This window comes from Bombus impatiens, unplaced genomic scaffold, assembly GCF_000188095.3.
Source record: "Bombus impatiens unplaced genomic scaffold, BIMP_2.2 scf_0264, whole genome shotgun sequence".
NCBI lineage: Eukaryota > Metazoa > Arthropoda > Insecta > Hymenoptera > Apidae > Bombus > Bombus impatiens.
This window is the reverse complement of record NT_176683.1, coordinates 559,303-578,018: the sequence shown is the minus strand read 5'-3', so window position 1 is coordinate 578,018 and position 18,716 is coordinate 559,303. Positions and strand designations below refer to the sequence as shown.

Genomic DNA, 18,716 nt, shown 5'->3' with positions numbered 1-18,716 from the left:
TTAGTATTAAGAGTAATTCTAAGAGTATTTCTATTAGTACTATTAGAAATACTCTTTTTCCTCTGATATTTCTTTCTAATTACACTGAGAACATAATTGCGAAGATAGTTATAGATTCTTCTAAAAGTTATAGGAATTGTCGGAGCAACTCCGACACTTTGTATAATTGTGTAATTAATGCATTAAAATGTTTAAAGCGAAGAAATACCTTCTGTCTTTGCGGAGAACCAGCTGAGATCCAAAATCGTACAACTCTTTGTCGTAGAAGTACGTAGAACTCTCTGCCTCGTTCAATTTAGCATCTGCAGTCTACAATACGTTTACGAAGGGATTAACCAGATATACCTGAATTGTTTCTAACGATTCAAAATGATATTATCTTTCCCTTATTTGGCTCTTTAATGAAATATTAATCGAGGAACTTTCTGAAAAAATTTTTATTTCTTCTCTAAGTATGAAAAGAACAAATTTCTTTGAAAGACATTTCTACCATGTAGTTGAAACATAGTTAATATTAAAAAGCTAAAACTTCCAACCCAATGAACTTTTGCTACCTACTATGTATCCATGGGTTCCTGTTCCAGGAAGCTATTCAAATATTACTTAGTAAAACAAAACAATAAAGTAGAACAAATAGTAAAACGAAAAAGTAATCATCCTTCCGGAAAGTTGTTAAATATGTTTCCAAAAATCGGAAGATAAAATTATCTGCATGAATTCCTGCAGCTAGTTCGAGCATATAGAGATAGAGAATTAGTAATTAGTACCTTCGCAAAAATCGTTTTAGGATTCATATCCAGCCTCGGTATATCGGCTACACCGGTAACATTCACTTCGTAGGTGACGTAATTTCCATCCAACAGAGTCAACGCATACGTCTCCTCATAGTGACCCGACTCTTCCGGTTGGAAGCGGATCTTGAACCTCTGGCTTTCGCTCGGCAGTAAAATCCATCGTGGCTTCAAGGACTCTTCCCGAATCGTTTCCAGAAATGACGCGTTGTTCGTGTCCTTGCTTCCAATCGTCGATGCGTTCACAGAACGATTTTCCGCTCTGCTCAATGATTTTTGTTCCTCCGTTTTGCTCGCTTTACGTCCACGTCTTCTACGATTTCTTTTAGCGATACTGTAATTCTCTTGCACGCTTACCTCGCTCACTGCGTTTGACTCGTTCACGGAGAAGATTTCCGGCATCGATGTCAAGGAAACCAATCGATAGACGTCTGAATAATAATTCATTTATTCGCGAATCTTTATTATTGGAAATATCGGTATAGGAATTACAGTGAGATTCAAGAGCGTACCGCCGAGAATTCTTTTAGCTCGTTTTTCTACGGCTTTCCACCTGAGGACGGAATAAAGCTTGGGTCGAAGATCTGGTACTGGTATAATCTCGACGGCTACAAAAGATACGTGCATATTGTATATTTAAGAAGACAGATTGTTATTATTCAACTTACGGAGAGCAGATTTTGCCAATAGGTTCTCGTTCATTTGAGCCACAACTAGATCGTACATTGTGTCTTGCCAAGGATCGCTGGATCTTACGTACCATATGTGAAAATTGTTTGCAGGCACCTAATTTTTACATTTCTTGTATAATTTTCTACGAATTATATCGTTTGTACAAGGTATAGTATCGTTTCTTTTATACGTCACCTCTTGAACTGTATCTAAAGGAGATACATCTTTGGATCTAGCGCTTCTTGATGCTTTAGACTTCGTCGTAGAAGCTGTTTCCTACAGACGAAATAATAATGTCGTCATCGGTACTCAAGAGGAATTAGCAAGGACGAAAATAAAATTACTATCGTCTTTTTTATGGGATCCCAATTACGAATCACAGTCTCGATCGACGAGAGATCCTTGTAATATCGATCCATAGTGGCTGTAATTTCTTTCACCTCGCTCGATACAGATTCTTTCCCTGCAGAATAAGAAACACGTGGTCATATAAATTACGACCGTTGTTCTTAGTTCTTTACTTTAGTAGACCCACTTCGTTTCGAGCTGTCTCTACTTCTCGTTGCTTTGCTTGTCCCTCGTTTACTGGAAGCTGGCCTCGAGTTACTGGCTGCTGTCGCGTGTCTCGTCGACTTTGCGTTCCGCTTCTTCTTGGTTGTCTTCAAGCTTGAAACGTAGCTACGATCCTCCTGCGAAACAGTCATAATTTTCATGTAAATTTACAATCGAATTCAAACCTTGCAATCTCGCAGAGAACCTTCGAAACTTTCTAATTAATGGAAAGAGCTTCCGCGGCTTTCGGATTTAACCGCAGCTGATGCTAAACTTCCATTCGCTCTGAAACTGTTTGAAAGATCGCGTTCGTTCGAAAATTTTTCATTCGATAAATTCTCATAAATTAATACATTCACCCTTTAAATACATCTGCCGCCAATAGACAGTGAAAATGTATTTTGTAAGAAATACAAACTAAAGATATACAAGAAATTTAATACGCGTACGTAAATGTCTTTAAAATTGTACGATGGAAGAATAATAGGAAGATGTTAAGGAAATCCTTGGAATTTCTTTTTAATAACTACGATATCGAAGAAAAGGATTCTACGATGTAAATCGTTTAAGAAAAAGTTACGAATGAAATATTGCATTAATGCTATGTTAATCCTTAATGGGTTGCCAACACAGATCGGATTCTACAGATCAAACGATCAAACCTTTTTCTTTGTACGTTCCATCATTCTTTCGATGAATCGAGCTCGCCTACGCGATGCTTCCGCCCTTTTAAGAGGTAGAATCGCGTCCAGATACATCTTCTTATCCTCGTCGGGAAGTTGATCGTATTCGGACGACGACATCTCGTCGATGTCCTGGATCTTCTGATTGGGATCGGTCGCTTTCATCGCTGCAAAGATGAAAAGCTCGGTTTCCTGTGCCGTTGGCAATTCTATTTCACGTGCAATTTCTCATAGTGAAGGATCGAACAACTTTTTATTTCGAAGCTATCTCGCGTTTTCTTTCATTTTTTATCTTCTTATAAATTGCCTACTTTGCCTTTTAATTTTACCTATTTCCTTTTGAAGTTGCTCAACCCTTGTGTCGTAGCAAGCCATCGAATTAAGAAAAGTAACGAATAGAAGATACTCGATATTGCCGACGATTCGTAACAAGGAAAGCAAAGCTTCGAGCGTGTTATTTCGCAGGAAATTGCACTCCAAGCTCTGTACAACGAAACCTCGCTTGAAATCCTCCATGGATAATCTATAAACCATTCGTTTCGTTATAAATTGAGGCAACTGGTTACAGATCGATCGATTTTTAATCCATAGAAAGATCCATAGAAAAAAAAGGAGATTCAAGTAACAGAGAAACCTTTCTTCAAGAGCTTCAGCTATTAATTCGGAAGTAATCCCAAGAAACGAATCCTTCTTTTTCCTTAGACTTCTATCACCTCTGTCTCTGGGCGAGTCATTGATATCACGGTGATCAACTATTTTCTGCAGTAACAAAATAGCTTGTATCTTATATTCGTATCTACTCAAAGCATCCAACATTTCCAGTTTCTCGTTGGTTGGAATTTTATCCAGCTCTACCAGCGGATCAGGATCTGCATGAAGTCGAAGGATCGTTTCTCTCTGCGCGTCTGAACTTCGTATTTTGGCAGATTTCGACGTTTTCAATTTCTTCGGGGTTTTAGGCGATCCTCCTGTCCTGGACGATTTCTCCTTCGGCGAACTTCTCCTTTTACTCGAAGTTCCTGTTCTTCTAGTTGATTCTGATCCGACCTCGTTGCTTTCACCAGCGTCTTGGCTGATCAAACGCTGTCTGATAAACAATGAAATATTAACTCATTAACAAAAATGAAAACTTCGAACAAAGGGAAAAGCGATTATGCAAATTCCTTTATTTATAATTAACCAAAGAAAGCAAACGCAAAGAAAGACTTTTGTCACATCTTCCGAATAAGTAATAGTATCTTATTTTGCATATTTGTTACTTATAATTTATTATTCATTAATAAGTACTTTCAAGTATCGTGGATCTTACTTTTGTTTCACAAAAGCCTCCGAGTAAGTCTCATAAGCATCGTCGATGATCTGTCGAAGTTGAATCGAGCACGGACTTCCGGAAAGCGCAGTAACTTCCGTGATCGCCTTATCGATGCTAAGAACTGGAATTTCTAAGACTCTGGCGCTCCGGCATGCAACCTCTTGATACTCTGAACAATATAAATTACGTACCATCGATTAAGAAGATATCGAACAATGACTAATTACGTGTCCGAAGAGATTATATCATCGTTAGTGGTATGGATTAAGCTTTGCAACAAAGTAGATCGTGGAAACTGGAGTTGGTGTGGGATTCGTGAATAGCGAAGATGTACGTGTTACAATGGAGTACCGGTGAAAGGAGCTCCATGGAAAATAACGCAGACTCTTTTCTCAGGCTTCGAGGGATCCGGAAGATTGTTCGACACGTCGGATTTTCGCTGGATATTCTCGAAAAGTTCCTTCACCGGGTCTTTCATTCTACTTTGGAAATCTGAACTCTTATAAAGGCTGTCTATGTAACCTGGCAATATGAAAACTTATTGTTGTTAGAGTTTAAGTGGCAAACACTGTACATTGCCATTCGAAGGTATTCAAATATTACGTCATGCCATAAGTTCGTGCCGACTTTTGTGTATACATTTCATGTGTCGATTTATAAACATACGGCGATAAGGGATCAATGCACTTGAGCTTAGCTGATCGAGAACAGGCTAGAGCAGATTTTCGTGGGTATAAGATCATAATATAGTGAACACAGTGACTTCTAACAGTAAAAAATCATGAGTGAAATGCGTATCCATTTTCGACATCTCGTGTTATATGAATTTCGGAAAGGAAGTTCTGTAACAATTGCCACGAAAAACATATGTGCTGTTTACGGAGAAAATGCGCTTTCATCTCGCACCTGTAGGAAGTGGTTCCAACGTTTTAGAGCTGGGAATTTCTGTTTAGAAGACGAGGAACGCTCCGGACGTCCTCCTCAGACAGACGAAGATAAAATTCGGAATCTTGTTGAAAAATCACGAAGTGTAACAGTTCAAGAGATGTCAAATGTTCTGAAAATACCTAAGACAACGATTCATGGGTGTTTAAAAAAAATAACATATATAACCGCTCGAAAAACGGCACGAACTTATGGGATGACCTAATATTTTCGTATTTCTGACGGCATATATTTTGATCGCAAAATTTCGAACAATGGTCAGTTTATGTCAATTCCGACATATCGTTACGAAAAGAAATGACAGAGAAAGAAAGGACTTACAGAAAAGCATGTGTTGGATTTCTTCGGGATCGCTCGTGGGTAGAGGAATGGACTCCAGTAGAGTTTCGTTCAAAATTGAAAAGTCCGGATAGTCTTTTCTACCCGAATCCGTGCTAGACAAGTCACTGACAACTTCGTTTCTTCTCCCGCGACGACTAGATTCACGAACGCTGCTTTTCCTCGCCGTAGATTGCTGAATAGATCTTCCGCGTTTTCTCGTTTTCCTCTTCAATACGCTCGACCTGGTCATCCTCTCTCTCTTCTTCCCCGTGTCTCCTTCGTGACTCCTTCTCTCAAGCTGAACTTCTTCCTCGAATAGTTCTTCTTCGTTTAACTTCTCCATAATTAACGCCTGGGCCATCTCGTTGATTATGTCTCTGTAAAATTTCGTTAATTGCCAGGGTATCGATTCACCAGGCTTTCTGGGTGGCAGCAGTATTTCCTTCACTTTGTAGTAATACAACAGAGCTTTCGTTATATGATCCTCCATCTGGAAAACACTGGACCAACGTCGTTTATCGAGAAAGCGATATCTAGCAACGTCGTTTATTAAAAGGTAGGTATGAGTCACTCAGATATCAAACTGATCAACTCTCATCTCAATTGTCTGTCTCAACACAATTTTTATACGTTTTTGATTTCATTGCTTGGATTATTTCTAGTATATAGAATTAACCGGTGTAACTTCTGAGCAACTCATAAGCGTATCTTTACTCGTCCAAATGATGCCAGAAGAACTCCACAGGATAATTGCAAGTATTCTCGATCGTGAAAACTACTTCTTGAATATTCGTATACGGAATAGTGGGCAGAAATTGAATAGTCGGTTCGATTATGTTCAATCTTTTTTCGATTCCACGACCAGTTATAGCGACTATCTGCGTTTCAGGGCTCATTTTTACGATAATCTTTAACCTCGTCTCTATATAGCACTGAAACGATTAACCCTTCGAAAGAATTTCTTAACAGAGAGCTTAACAGAGAGCTCTTACCGTTTTCCGAGGTTTGAAATATACCCGGACAATTTCGAAATGACCAGGTGGGCAGTAATTTGTATCGTACTCCACGTAAAATGGATAATCCTCGTGTTGCTTCTTACGATGAACGTCCGATAGCCTCGCCTCCCACTCGCAATCGACTAATCCGCTGGGAAATGATTTTAGGTGAAAGATAAAATGAGTTTGACGAAAGTCGAGTATACAAGGATATCAAAGGACGGACAGGAAGATTAAATTGACGTTAAAAATATCGGACCAAAACAGAATATTCAAGACGACCATTGCGTACGAGTATGTTTGCATTTTCTTCCATCCATTTCATATTACTTTGTTTCCGTGTGCGCCAGATGAAAGTGGAAGATAGCGAATAGGTCGACTTTAATTAAGATTCTATTTGAACGAATTTGGAGAAAAATGACTCGCACGCAATGGTGGTTCGCGATTCTCAAAGAAACGCCTGACTCGTTACGCGTTGCAACAACCGTCGTTGTGAGAACGAGCTTTTTCAGAGAATGGAAGGGTGAAAAATTTCGTATAAGAGGACCGCGTGTTTGCGGTTAAAAGCGGATAGGCAAGAAGTTCAGTTCGCAAAGCAGCACGATCATTTCTAGTGGAATATACAGCGGCAAGAAATTTTGCGGGTAGCATTCTGACAAAATGAAATTCGTAAAGTATTATTCTCTGTTTAAATATGGTAGGATGATCCTCGCGTTTCGATCACCGTTTTGTTAAATAATTTTCTCATATTTGTCCGATAGAATTTATACGACAAGAGACAAATGAAACTTTTACGATAACAAGCGTGTAAGAGAGAAATAATCGTCGGAAACAACTGTCGACGAAAAGTAAAGAAGCAAGAAAGATAAAAGCAGAATAAGAAAAAGTTGATGGTTACGCCGATGCGAAACAGAAGAAAACCGATTGCAGTCAGTCTTTACGCCAATGGTTCTCGCGAACACGAAGGAACAAGGGCTTTTCGCCGACGACGCGGCCAGGAAAAAGCTGCCCACGTTCTCATGTGCTACACACTACTGAGTCAGCAGTTTTTTGTTGCTTCTAGTACTCGCGCAGGAATTTATATGGGTCACTCGGCCGAACTCCATTCATTTTCGATATTTTCGTGCGCGAATCGTACTACTAGTCGATCCAAGTAGAATAGTCCGATCTGGGCCGGACAAAGACAGAATTAAATAGCTCGTCCCGTTCTACGCATTGACTCTATTATTGTCTAAGTTGCGATAAAAGAATAATTTATTACTCATTCTTGATCAAAATGTGGAGAACCAAACATTCTCCAACAACAACGTCCTGGAAGTCCAGAAACTTAGTATTGACGGTGACGTACGGATAAGTTACTATTCCCTTTATAGTGACAGGAATCGTGCATCCATATAATACCTGCATGGAATCGTAAATAGAATTTCATCTGCCAAGCTCGTGAATTCTCTTCGTTTTCGTCTGGACAAAGATTACCTCTATGTAAATCATATGTTTCACTTCTGTGCTTTTCTCTGAAAATCTTTCTCGTGTAGGGTGCCAGGTCACTTGAAGAATAGCAGAATCGCCGACCAACAGCTTGGAATGCTTTCTGAAGTGTACTATGATGCCAGATCTTTCTGGGTGGTCTTTCTTGTTCTCCATTTTCATTCTCATTTCCACGTTCCATGGGCCGTAATTAATTACATTGGCCGAATAATGAACAGTACGTTCGATGATCACGTGTTTCATATCTTGAAAGAGAATAAAGTTATTCAGTTTAATGATAATAATCTGTTATTATTCACGACAATGATATTTGATAATTGCCTGTGAATTTGAATAAATTTGCGAAGAAGAAACGGCAGAATTTGCAATCGTTCGCAGGCTGCATAATGCAGAGCGAATAATATAAACGCACAATTACGTTCGAGGCAATAAAAGGAAAGGTTACGAGGAGCAAGACATACCAATAACGTGCTCGGATGAAAAAAGTTGAGGAATTGGCTCGTTCCTGCGAGTCGTAGCATGCTGCATTAAAATGTATGAATTTGCATCGACGAACTTCCTTGCCAACCACCTTTCTATCGCCATGTCGATGTCCATCGTTCGTGGAAACGTCTCGTCGTACGGAATAATACACCATTCCTCGGCTCGAAGGAAAGTACAGTGTGTTAATACGAAACGAACCATATAGAATACTTAATGTTTGCCTACTGTCATTCTTGTTCACGAGTCGGTGAAATATTCATTCACTCTAAATACAATAGGACTCTGCGCGGCTACTCAGCTTTATAATAAATTTATCGTTCCTTAAATATCCTGACAATATTGAAACTTACCGGCTAACATCTCCATGTCCGTTTCGAGTAAATCGTTAATCTTCTTGGCAACGATGTTCCCTATTTTCTGTCACATACAATCCATCAATGTTTATGTAAAACGTTGGAAACATCGTCGATTTGTCTTACGTTAACTATGAAATCCTCGGTCAACGATTGGATAGCAGAGTATTCTAGCTCGATGGAATGATATTGATGCATTTTTCCTCGAGGAATGCACAGGTAAACTTGTGGAAAAGCACCATAAGCGATCACTTCGATCGTGACGGGCATCAAGTGACCGATCTAAGGATTTTTTTAATAAAAATGCAAATGCATGCCTCCTTATAGAGCCTTTACGAGCCCCTTATTAACAAATCTTCGAATAACAAAGAACTCGATGGAATCGTCAAGCGTATTACCGATTTAAAAAGGGTTTAGTCGTACTTCTAACTGAAATCGATGACCGATAGGACCGAGCATCGTTGGCAGATGATCCACGTGAAACTCCACGACCGATTCAGCGTCCACAAAGCCACCATCCGGTTGGATTATCAATGGATATATATCGAATCGATCGATCGCCTCGTTGGAAGCCACCTCCGTGACTTTTATTTCGTAATCGAACGCTATCGTACAGAGATTCCTCAAGACAAAGCTGCTACGAGAATATTCCAGAAACAACTGTAACATGTTTTACAATTTCGTGAAATTGTATGACGATCTATATTGATCATGAATTACAAACGTTCGTAATTTATACAACTGACAAAGCTTTCATTTGTCGCGAGTAATATTTTAGTATCAACCCTTAACGATTGTCATGGCTAAAATTTCGTCCTACAATAAATTCTGTACTAATATTATCGCCCTGTAATTTATAATATCTTAGCATAGAAGTAAGGATCCGGCGAATATCATAAATCTCAAAAATAATTGTACAAGAGAAATGTCGAATAACGTTCTACGATTAAGTGGATATTTTCATTAGACAGTAAGATGTATGAATACCTGTTGACCAAAATCGATAACATTCGTGTCAATCGCGTATCGAATAGCGTCTGCGCGAGCGAGTAGATGAATCCGCTCGGTGGGTCCACGGAAAATTTCACAGACGATGATGGCTTTTATTCGAAGCCGTTCGAAACCGTGAAATCCTACGTGTACTCGTTGCACAGAATACGGAAGCACCGTGCCCTCGTTTGGAACGATCTTCAGAACCTGGAAAGATATTTCATACGTGGATGTTGTCATAAAACAGAACGTTATATTTCCTCGTGAAAAGCAAATATCGGGCTTAAACTGCTTTGAAAGAAAATCTTTACTGGATTTGAAAAGAGAGCTCTATCTACCATATCTAATGTATCTGTTCCTTTAAAAATTCTTCCCTCTGTCTACTAATATTATTTTACTTTTAATCCTTATAATTTTATTTAGTATCATTAGAATTTTATTTCTATTAACTTCGTTGATATAGTCATTCCTCGGAGGATCGGTCCGCATGCTCTCTAACACAACCAGATCTTCGTCTGTCTTAAAATATGATCCAACAATCGGCATTAGGAAGTTTCTTATTTCCTCTGCAGATACCAAACAATCGTCTATTTCAGAAATTTTCTCCGTAAGAGGAACTTCCGAGCTCTGGTTCTCTGAAATGGGCGCTGCAACAAAATTCCGCTAGTTTTTACAGGAAGATCTGAGAGAACATTAATTGAAGCAAGAAATACAATTCGTAGGTGGCGGTATCGTGTCTAATGGCCCGTCTCCGACTCCGTCTTGCTTGTCACTCGTGTAAATGTCTTCGTGTATCTCGTCCGCTACCTCGACCTCTTGCATCTCGGCTGTATCCGCCTCTAATTTTGCTTTGCGCGATGAACATCCAGAACACTCCTTTAAGTGCATAATAATTATGAAGATTCAAAGTACTAAATCAAAATGTCTCGTTTTTATCAATTAATACAGAAATATACTTGATATTATTCTAATTTCTTTTAAATTGCATACTCGATTTAAAGATTATCATTAATTCGAAAGAATTAATATCATGTATGACCATCTTTGGTTCTTTCGACGATTTTATCAAATAAATATTCGATAATTGAAATTTCGTCGAGTAGTTGTTTCCTACAAATCAAAATGTAGTTTCATTTTCGAACTCACCGGCACGACGTCCGAATCGCGTTGTATATCGATGGAATCTGCGAGCCACAGGAATTTATATACAACCGATACTGGTCCGTTATTGGTTAACGTTAATATTTCCTCGGCGCTTGTGCCCAGCTCGCAGTTAATTACAAAATCACTAGGCTGTATGTCGAGGTTCGGAAAATTCACGTAACCCTTACACATGATTTTATCCTAAAAGCAATTCTTCCAAACCATGAAACAATATCAAATAACCCTCGAGAACACCAAAAAATTTACCTGATTGGGATGCTCCTGATATTCCAGTCGAAGTACGCCGGAATAATTTTTCGAGTAACGATCCTCGGTATCGCCATCGAAGGAAAAGAAAACGCGAATTTTCGTCGTACCTCCGTCGATCAGGACGATCTGCATACTTTGCACGTGTTCTTCGGTAGAGGTTATCAAATGAAATGGTTCTTTCACCGAGAGCTGAACGTTAAGGTCCAGCTTCGATTGATTGGTCACCAATAATTCGTCTAAACGAAGAATCACGACGATCAGAAAATTCAGACGTCAACAGATCGTCTTCGCGTTTACGTGTTTCACGTGCAAGATACCTGTTTGCTGTAATTTGTCTTCCTCGGGGCACACGTCCACCCGAAACGTTAGCCTCCTTTTACTAAATAGAATCTGTGGTTCTGTCAACGTAACCGTGAAAGACGACGTGCCGATCAATTCACGTTTCCCTATACCGTGAAATTGACCGAAAACGTTCCATTTTTCTACCACGCACTCGTTTCTACGTTAACAGTTATGTTATATTTCAGTTTGATCGTGAGAAATTCTATTTCCGTTCAATCATTGCGTGACCGTTTTGCCATTCTACTCACGCTTTCCAGAACAACTTGCAATAGACATGTCTCGTTTCCCCCGGTGGAATATTGACGATCGAAGGATGTAGTTGAAACTTCGTGCTGCGTTTAAAGAAATTTATACAGCATTTATACAATGGGAACGGTCAAATTTTCTCCTTACGTGTGCGACATTTGCATTTGACCTCGTCGAAATCGTACTTCTGGTTCGGTTATCCAGATCATTTGATAGTCATGAGTCCCCTTGTTCGTCAGAGTTATTGTTCGATCTATTTGCTGATGGCTAAACAAGTGCAAGCATACATTATTTATATTACATTAAGCTGATAGGAAAGTTCTGTCGCTTTCGCTGCTCGAAAAACAGAAATATACAGGGTGGTTAGTAACTGATGGTACAAGCGGAAAGAGGGTGATTCTACGCGAAAAAAAAGTCGAAAATATAGAATAAAAATCATAGAATATAGAATCATCCCCTTTCCGCTTGTACCACCAGTTACCAACCACCCTGTATATCGTCTCCAACAAAGACGTTTCCACAAAATGCAAGCACTAAAATTATGCTTCGTCGTACAAGAATTTATCGGTCGAATCGATAATAATTAACTCCTCCGATAATATTACCTTCTTCTTTCTATAAATCGTCTGTCGATAGTCTAAATATACAGAGTGTTGCCATTTTAAACGCCAAAACTTCTGCACCGTGTAGGAGACCGATAAACTAAGAAAGTAAGTCCTTTGGAGAATTGTTTGTTCTTGCTCCACTGTGGAAAAAATTGCAGGAAAGAAACAAAAAGATTTTCGCTCCTACGTTTATTTATTTACGCTTATTTATGTATGTTGGACCGTTCAAAGTTTCGTCCTCTTGCTGCAATACAAATATTATATCTAACAATAACCTCCTCTTTAATTACAGATGAACATTGCTTTGATAATATTTGATGCACTGCAACTACGATTCGACCTTATCTTCATTAAATAGACGATAACACGAATAAGTGAATGAAAGAAGGAAAACGTGTTCGTTTCTTTCCTTGTGATTTTCTCCAGAATGGAACAAAAACGAAGGAATCTCTGACCTTTTTTTTTTTTTTTTGCTTAATTTATCGATCCCCTACTCTCTGTATATGCTTTCCGATTATCTGCGGTTTGTAGAAATCCTGAAATAAGCTTGCAAATATAAAGGCAGAGAAGCAAATGTCTGGCGACAGAACGTTCCGGTCGATCGAGTAATTTGATAGTGTGATAATGAATGATTGGAACCTGAAAAGCAGGCCCCAGTCGAAAATTGGGAATATTTGTGGCTCGAAAACGACACTGCAACCATATCCAGTTGCTTTGACCTCTACAGGGATGGTTCTGCTGTTAATTACACGCAGCATAATTTTATCTTTGTATTTCCCAGGGTCCACGAGGTATAGTTTAACAGTAATGATCATCGATTCATGCGGTTCGAGATCACCAGACTCTGGACTGACGCTCCACAGTGAATCTTCGCTTTTCTTCAATGATTAGAAACAAAAAAAAAAGAATTAAAAAATCGAGTCGAGAATTACATTATCGCTCGAGAGAATGTGGACAATTGATTTCTCTGTAATTTTTGACAAAACGTAATTTAACTGCAAAATCACTATCGAAGAAAATAACAAGAAGAATAGTACCAATGTCGCGATAAACTGAGTAGGAATAGGCGAATCGTTGATAAGCTGGAATTCCATCGTTTTTTCTTCGAGAACTTTCACCTCGCCGAAGTCCAAGGAAGTTGGCTCTGCAGAAACCACGGGCCCTTGCCCGTTGCACGCTATGACCAAGTGGGATGATACTGACGATGGTTCTCCCATAACTAACATACTATAGACATTTTTTTTATACTGTTTCCAAGTTTGTAAAACAGTTTCGATTCCAAGCTACACTTAGGTGTATCAACGATAATTATAAAACATCAAGTACTTTACTTTAGCATGATTTTGTGAGGTCCTAGAGTCTTCGCGATAATAACAGCTTCCATTGTCTTCGACCGATGAGCCTTGACGTATCCCTGATTGTTGCAAAGGGAACAAATCACCGCCGAATTATCCGAAACCTAAAGAAACCGAAATTGAAAGAAACGAACGAAGAGGAAAAGCATCTAATAAACATAACTACGCTGAATGCTGTTGATGATTGTCCATCCCAACGATACCTGTTGTGGTATGAAATAAAAATAGCCATCCAAATCGGAAGTATTCTCCACAGCAAAGGATCGCGAATAAGGAAAATTGGTGAAGCAAAATTTAATGGTGATTTCTCGCGGCACGATCGATAACGAAGCCACTTTACCGCAGAATTTCACTGGCAAGGTGACAGGATCCGAATCAGAGTCCCACATGTCGACCTGAATAGTCGTCTGACCGACACGCGCGATATTGGCGGTGTAAATGACCTGCAAATCGTTAGAATCTGTTTCATAATCCCCGTTAAATCAGTCAATCTAACTTGTCAATTGTTAATTATAAACGATCGAGTAAAGGGATTGTTTACTTTGATTTTCATCGAACCATGAGCAGCCACCACCCCTTCCTGTGGGGCGACTTGGAATTCTCGCGGTTTGCTCGGGAAACTTGGCTTCGTTTGGGCTTTCGCGTAGTCCTCGTGCAGCAATGGAACCTGATCTCCGTCGTTCAGCACGGTTATGGTGAAAGCTACAGGTATCAGGGCTAGGTTGTTCAAGTGCACGTCTTGTCTAGTGCTGAATCCTATGAACAACATAGTCGTTTAACTGTGCTTGTTCTTATCAGCCGTTCTTCAATTTTTCATTGAATATTTCTCATTGAATATTTTTCATTGAATCTCTAAGATTCTATATTCTATATCGACGGTTTGCTAGAAGAGTGACACATCTTTGACATATTTGGAAACGTTGATTCTGAGTTATTTATTAAGGGAATGATGTCATAATTACCTAATGAAACTATATTATTTAACAAGAACGATATCGGGGCCCCCGAAATCTATTAACTAAATTGTGAAAGAAAAAAATTGTTCCTTCGTCAAATAGTTGACCAATTAATAATTTTCTTTCAAACTTTTCATTTCCTAAAAATGTACTTTCCTTAATTATGTCATTCTTCCGTCGAATCGACGATATATTTCGCCTTTCCCTCTTTTTCTCTACTTAATAGAATCATTTCGCCAAGCGTACCGAGGGCTGTCGTGCCGAAATCGAGGCTCTCCTTGTCAAAGTGCAAAGTAGGACATATAATGCATCCCCTGTAAGACAAGAAAGCGACGTATCGTCAAAAGGAACATCGTCTTCCGAACGATTTCTCCCTAATCTTCGATCGTACAACGTACTTGATATGCAAGCTGAGCACCTCGAGGCTCTCTTTCACCACGAAATCGACCCTCTCCACGAAATCACCCTTACGATTCGACGAGAACGTTAAATTGAAAGATTTATGCTCGTCTGGTTGTAGCTTAAGACTGAGAGGTGTCACGTCGATCGTTCCGCCGAAATCGGTTGGTTTTGCCCTATAAATCAACGTGCCGGGTATGTGCCCTTTGTTCGCCACTATTATCTGAAACGATGGCATCGTTTGTTTCAACGATTTCTGATTTAATTCGAGTTTTTTCAGGTGAAATTAATACGAGCCGAGAGGTAAGATAGAGAGCTCTGATGGATCTGACGGATCTACGGTAGATTATACCTCGTAATTGTGCACCGAACACATGTAGATGTTCTCCAAACTGATCGTGAGAACGTTCAAGCGGAAAACCGGTCCTTTGCCTGTTCCATAAAGACTACAATAGAAGAACAGAATTTCGTGTATAACTCTTACAATCATTTGAACAGTCTCCTGTAAACTAGCCTTTTTTATTCTTTTTTATTTCTGTTTCTGTTCTTATTTCGCGATACTTTATTTTATTTTATTTCTTGTTACTGCTGTTAATTTATTTACAACCGATGTAACAAAGAGTATTTATCTTGTGGATATCAACGAATCGGTATTATTATTATTATATAGGGTAGTTGGTAACTGGTGGTACAAGCGAAAAGGGGATGATTCTACGCGAAAAAAGAAGTCGAAAATATAGAATAAAAATTTTTCGTTCGAGGCTTTGTTTTCGAGAAAATCGACTTTGAATTTTCGCTCGGTACGCGTGCAGTATGTCATAACGGATTTCACTGTAGCTCGTTGTCTCGATGGAGAAATTAAAAAAAAAAAAAGAAATTTTTATTCTATATTTTCGACTTCCTTTTTCGCGTAGAATCGCCCCCTTTCCGCTTGTACCACCAGTTACCAACCACCCTGTATGTTATTATTAAAATGTTATTGGTTTTACAATATTTTAGAGAATTATACTTGTCTTACGTCAGTGGTATTCTATCTTCGCGACCAGTCACTTCTAGATAGGCAGTACTGGTCACCTCGCCAACTTCCAGCGCACGAAAGAAAACTGTTACATCGGTGGACGATTGTGGCCAAATTTCAGCTTCCTAACAGATATTCGCCAGTAGTCATTTATCGAATAAACGTAAGTGGCACGTAAATTGTTGTTTAGAATCGAAAGAACTCGCCTCTGGTGCAAACATAAAACAAATATGATTATACTGAAAGGTTTCTTTCGTCAGAGACTCTAGCTCGTCCGTGTAGATACGTTGATAAACCAGCTGATGGATATCAGGGGTGCACACGTTATAATGAACGAGATCCACGCAACGATTAAGCTCGCTCTCATAAACCAGATGGAACAATTTCTTATAACTGCGGCAAAGTTGTTATTTTTCACTCTGCCATTATCTTCGTGATGATCGTTTTACTTACTGTTCTCTTCGCTCGTTATCCGCCTCGATGCTCTCGAGCTGCATCCACTTGTACTTGACGATATAATTGCTCCTGTTGTGGATCGTGAGAATCTTACTTCTTGATAGACCCAAGAAAGTATCTTCCATCCTGATGCTGCCTCTGTCGATTCGAACGGGGCAATTCTCTGTGGAGCATCGAAGTTCTATTCGCAGTTTTTCTTCTAAAAAAAAAAAAAAAATAAAAAAATAATAAAAAAGAAATAGGGCAATATCGGTACTTATCTAATCTTTCGGGTTGCCCTCCTTCTTTAAATACCAGTTTCGTATTCGAGAAAAAGATTTCCTTCGAAATCGCCAGTCTTGTTAGACAGAAAGTGTACAGTGAACTGAAGCGATTCTTCTTCTTCCATTCTACCCTTCGATGGCTCGATCCAGAAGCAAGGGCTGCAATTTGTTGCAATTATTTTTACCATTTCATCGTAATATTATTTACGTATGTAAATTAATGAGGCTTTCTGTCGCCCACGACTCTTTGAGTTAATTAACTTTGATCCATAAGATCGCTCAGGCTCTTACAACCTCCGCTTTCCACATTCTTATAACTCAAAATTCTTTGTCTCGATTAAAATAACACTAAACTTTCATTGCAAATGTGACATTTTTTTGTATTCGATGACACATGTATTTATGTCTCTGGCTCTTGGACTAATATATTTTATTCTTCTTATAGAACTAATGATGGATGAATTTTATCTCGTATATGAAATAAATGAAACATAAATTAATTACTTGTCAGTGTAAAGGGTGAAAACAGTTGAGGCACCTCCGATGTTGCGTACAAATATCGTTTTCGACGAGGGGATCTTCACGCCTGTCAGTGGTACTTCGATTCGATCAGGAAAGTCCAAAATTCCTCTCGCATTGATCGCTATCGATGTCATTGTATGTTTAAATTGTTCAATGTTCTACTTTCATGTAGAATCGACGTCGACACGAAAAGTCGAAAAGAAATTGCTCGGAAGATATTAATGGTTCTCAATATCTCACCTACTACTGGTACTATCAGATCTCCGCTATCAGTCGCGAATTTCAATTGATAATGGTAGTCTTGGTTCCTATCAGGCATGAACTTCACTCGATAGGAATTGGAAATACCTGGCGCAAGCATCGTCAAGTAACTGCTTCCACAGAAATCCACGGAAAAGAAAGGATCAGGCTCGTAAGAGCTTCTCAAATATCTTGGTACCTACGATTCACGAATAATCGAGTGAATCTTATGATTCTCAATTTTGATTTTATTAGCAAAAGAAACGTAAGATCGATCGTATCCTTGAAAATAGTTTTATGGCAATCTAATCGAGTTTTTCGTTATAAGAGCTTAAAATTACCGCTGACGCGTTTCGAACGGTCACTGTCACACTCAAAGAGATTCCTGGGGTGAACTGTTGAAATACGATAATACTAGGGCTGACTTCGAAATTGGAAGCCTCGAGTTCCATACACAATGGTAAATTGAATCTATTCTTCCATTTCAAAATATACTGCGTCATCTCGTCCGTTGTCATTAACATTTGTTTCATGTATTCTGATGGGCGGGCAGTATACTGGAAATATTCAATTGAATCAAATTCTGATCAAAATAATTGATGGGATAATATTCTTTGATAGTCATCGCAATGTAAATTTTGCGAAAATTTGCCAACCTCTTCTGCATCCTCGTCTTCTTTATATTGCGACTTCCGAATCAAACAGTTTACGATCTGCGTCGTATTAAATTTCTGAGGACCCCTCCATATATTTGTTTGATTGTCCTCGTTCATTTTTTCCTCGATATTTAAAATAATCTTCCTCTCGCGAATGATACTGATTGAAAATTCAGCAATTGCTCGTGCATATGTATGTCAATAATCAATTGTTCCAGTTCACGCTGCTATCGATAATCGAAATTCAAATATTACATCCGTTCTTATCTTGATCATTTTACATACTCCTCCTTGAGGACAAACTTCGCAAATTTTTTAATTAAGATCTAACTCGATCAGGAAGCGGCGAATCATGTCACCACTTGACGCTCCAGCCCTAATATCGTGGATGATATATAGATTGCGTTGGCTGATACGTCAAGCAGCTCTTTGGAGAGTTAATCCAAAATTAGTCAAAGTTTAACCGTCTGCGGAACAGCAGCTCTCAAACTTTGCCTACTTTACCTAATCGTCTCCTGCTTTTAATCACATTAGAAATTCATTTTGCACTCCTTCTAATATAACGGGAGGTAATGACGTTGACATTGTTCCTTTTGCACAAGATCCTCCATTTACTTTATAAAATAACAAATACCGTCAACAGACATTTACGATCACATT

The 18,716-nt window shown here is 38.9% G+C and overlaps 1 protein-coding gene across 1 annotated transcript in view; it reads right to left on the bottom strand.

Moving 5' to 3' along the window:
• The window catches only part of LOC100744610 (hydrocephalus-inducing protein-like), a 29,564-nt gene extending 16,147 nt beyond the window's left edge, over positions 1-13,417 (bottom strand). The window contains 29 exon segments of the mRNA XM_033320269.1: positions 209-309; positions 768-1,222; positions 1,304-1,399; positions 1,460-1,577; positions 1,659-1,739; positions 1,808-1,926; positions 1,999-2,152; positions 2,678-2,907; positions 3,028-3,221; positions 3,333-3,785; positions 4,008-4,179; positions 4,362-4,532; positions 5,277-5,809; positions 5,991-6,208; positions 6,293-6,422; positions 7,533-7,672; positions 7,748-8,004; positions 8,593-8,659; positions 8,722-8,877; positions 9,583-9,792; positions 10,036-10,232; positions 10,299-10,461; positions 10,732-10,929; positions 10,996-11,234; positions 11,316-11,497; positions 11,589-11,672; positions 11,734-11,853; positions 12,831-13,069; positions 13,229-13,417. Coding sequence (XP_033176160.1) covers positions 209-309; positions 768-1,222; positions 1,304-1,399; positions 1,460-1,577; positions 1,659-1,739; positions 1,808-1,926; positions 1,999-2,152; positions 2,678-2,907; positions 3,028-3,221; positions 3,333-3,785; positions 4,008-4,179; positions 4,362-4,532; positions 5,277-5,809; positions 5,991-6,208; positions 6,293-6,422; positions 7,533-7,672; positions 7,748-8,004; positions 8,593-8,659; positions 8,722-8,877; positions 9,583-9,792; positions 10,036-10,232; positions 10,299-10,461; positions 10,732-10,929; positions 10,996-11,234; positions 11,316-11,497; positions 11,589-11,672; positions 11,734-11,853; positions 12,831-13,069; positions 13,229-13,417 — 5,666 coding nt within the window.
• Positions 13,418-18,716: the final 5,299 nt, after the last annotated feature.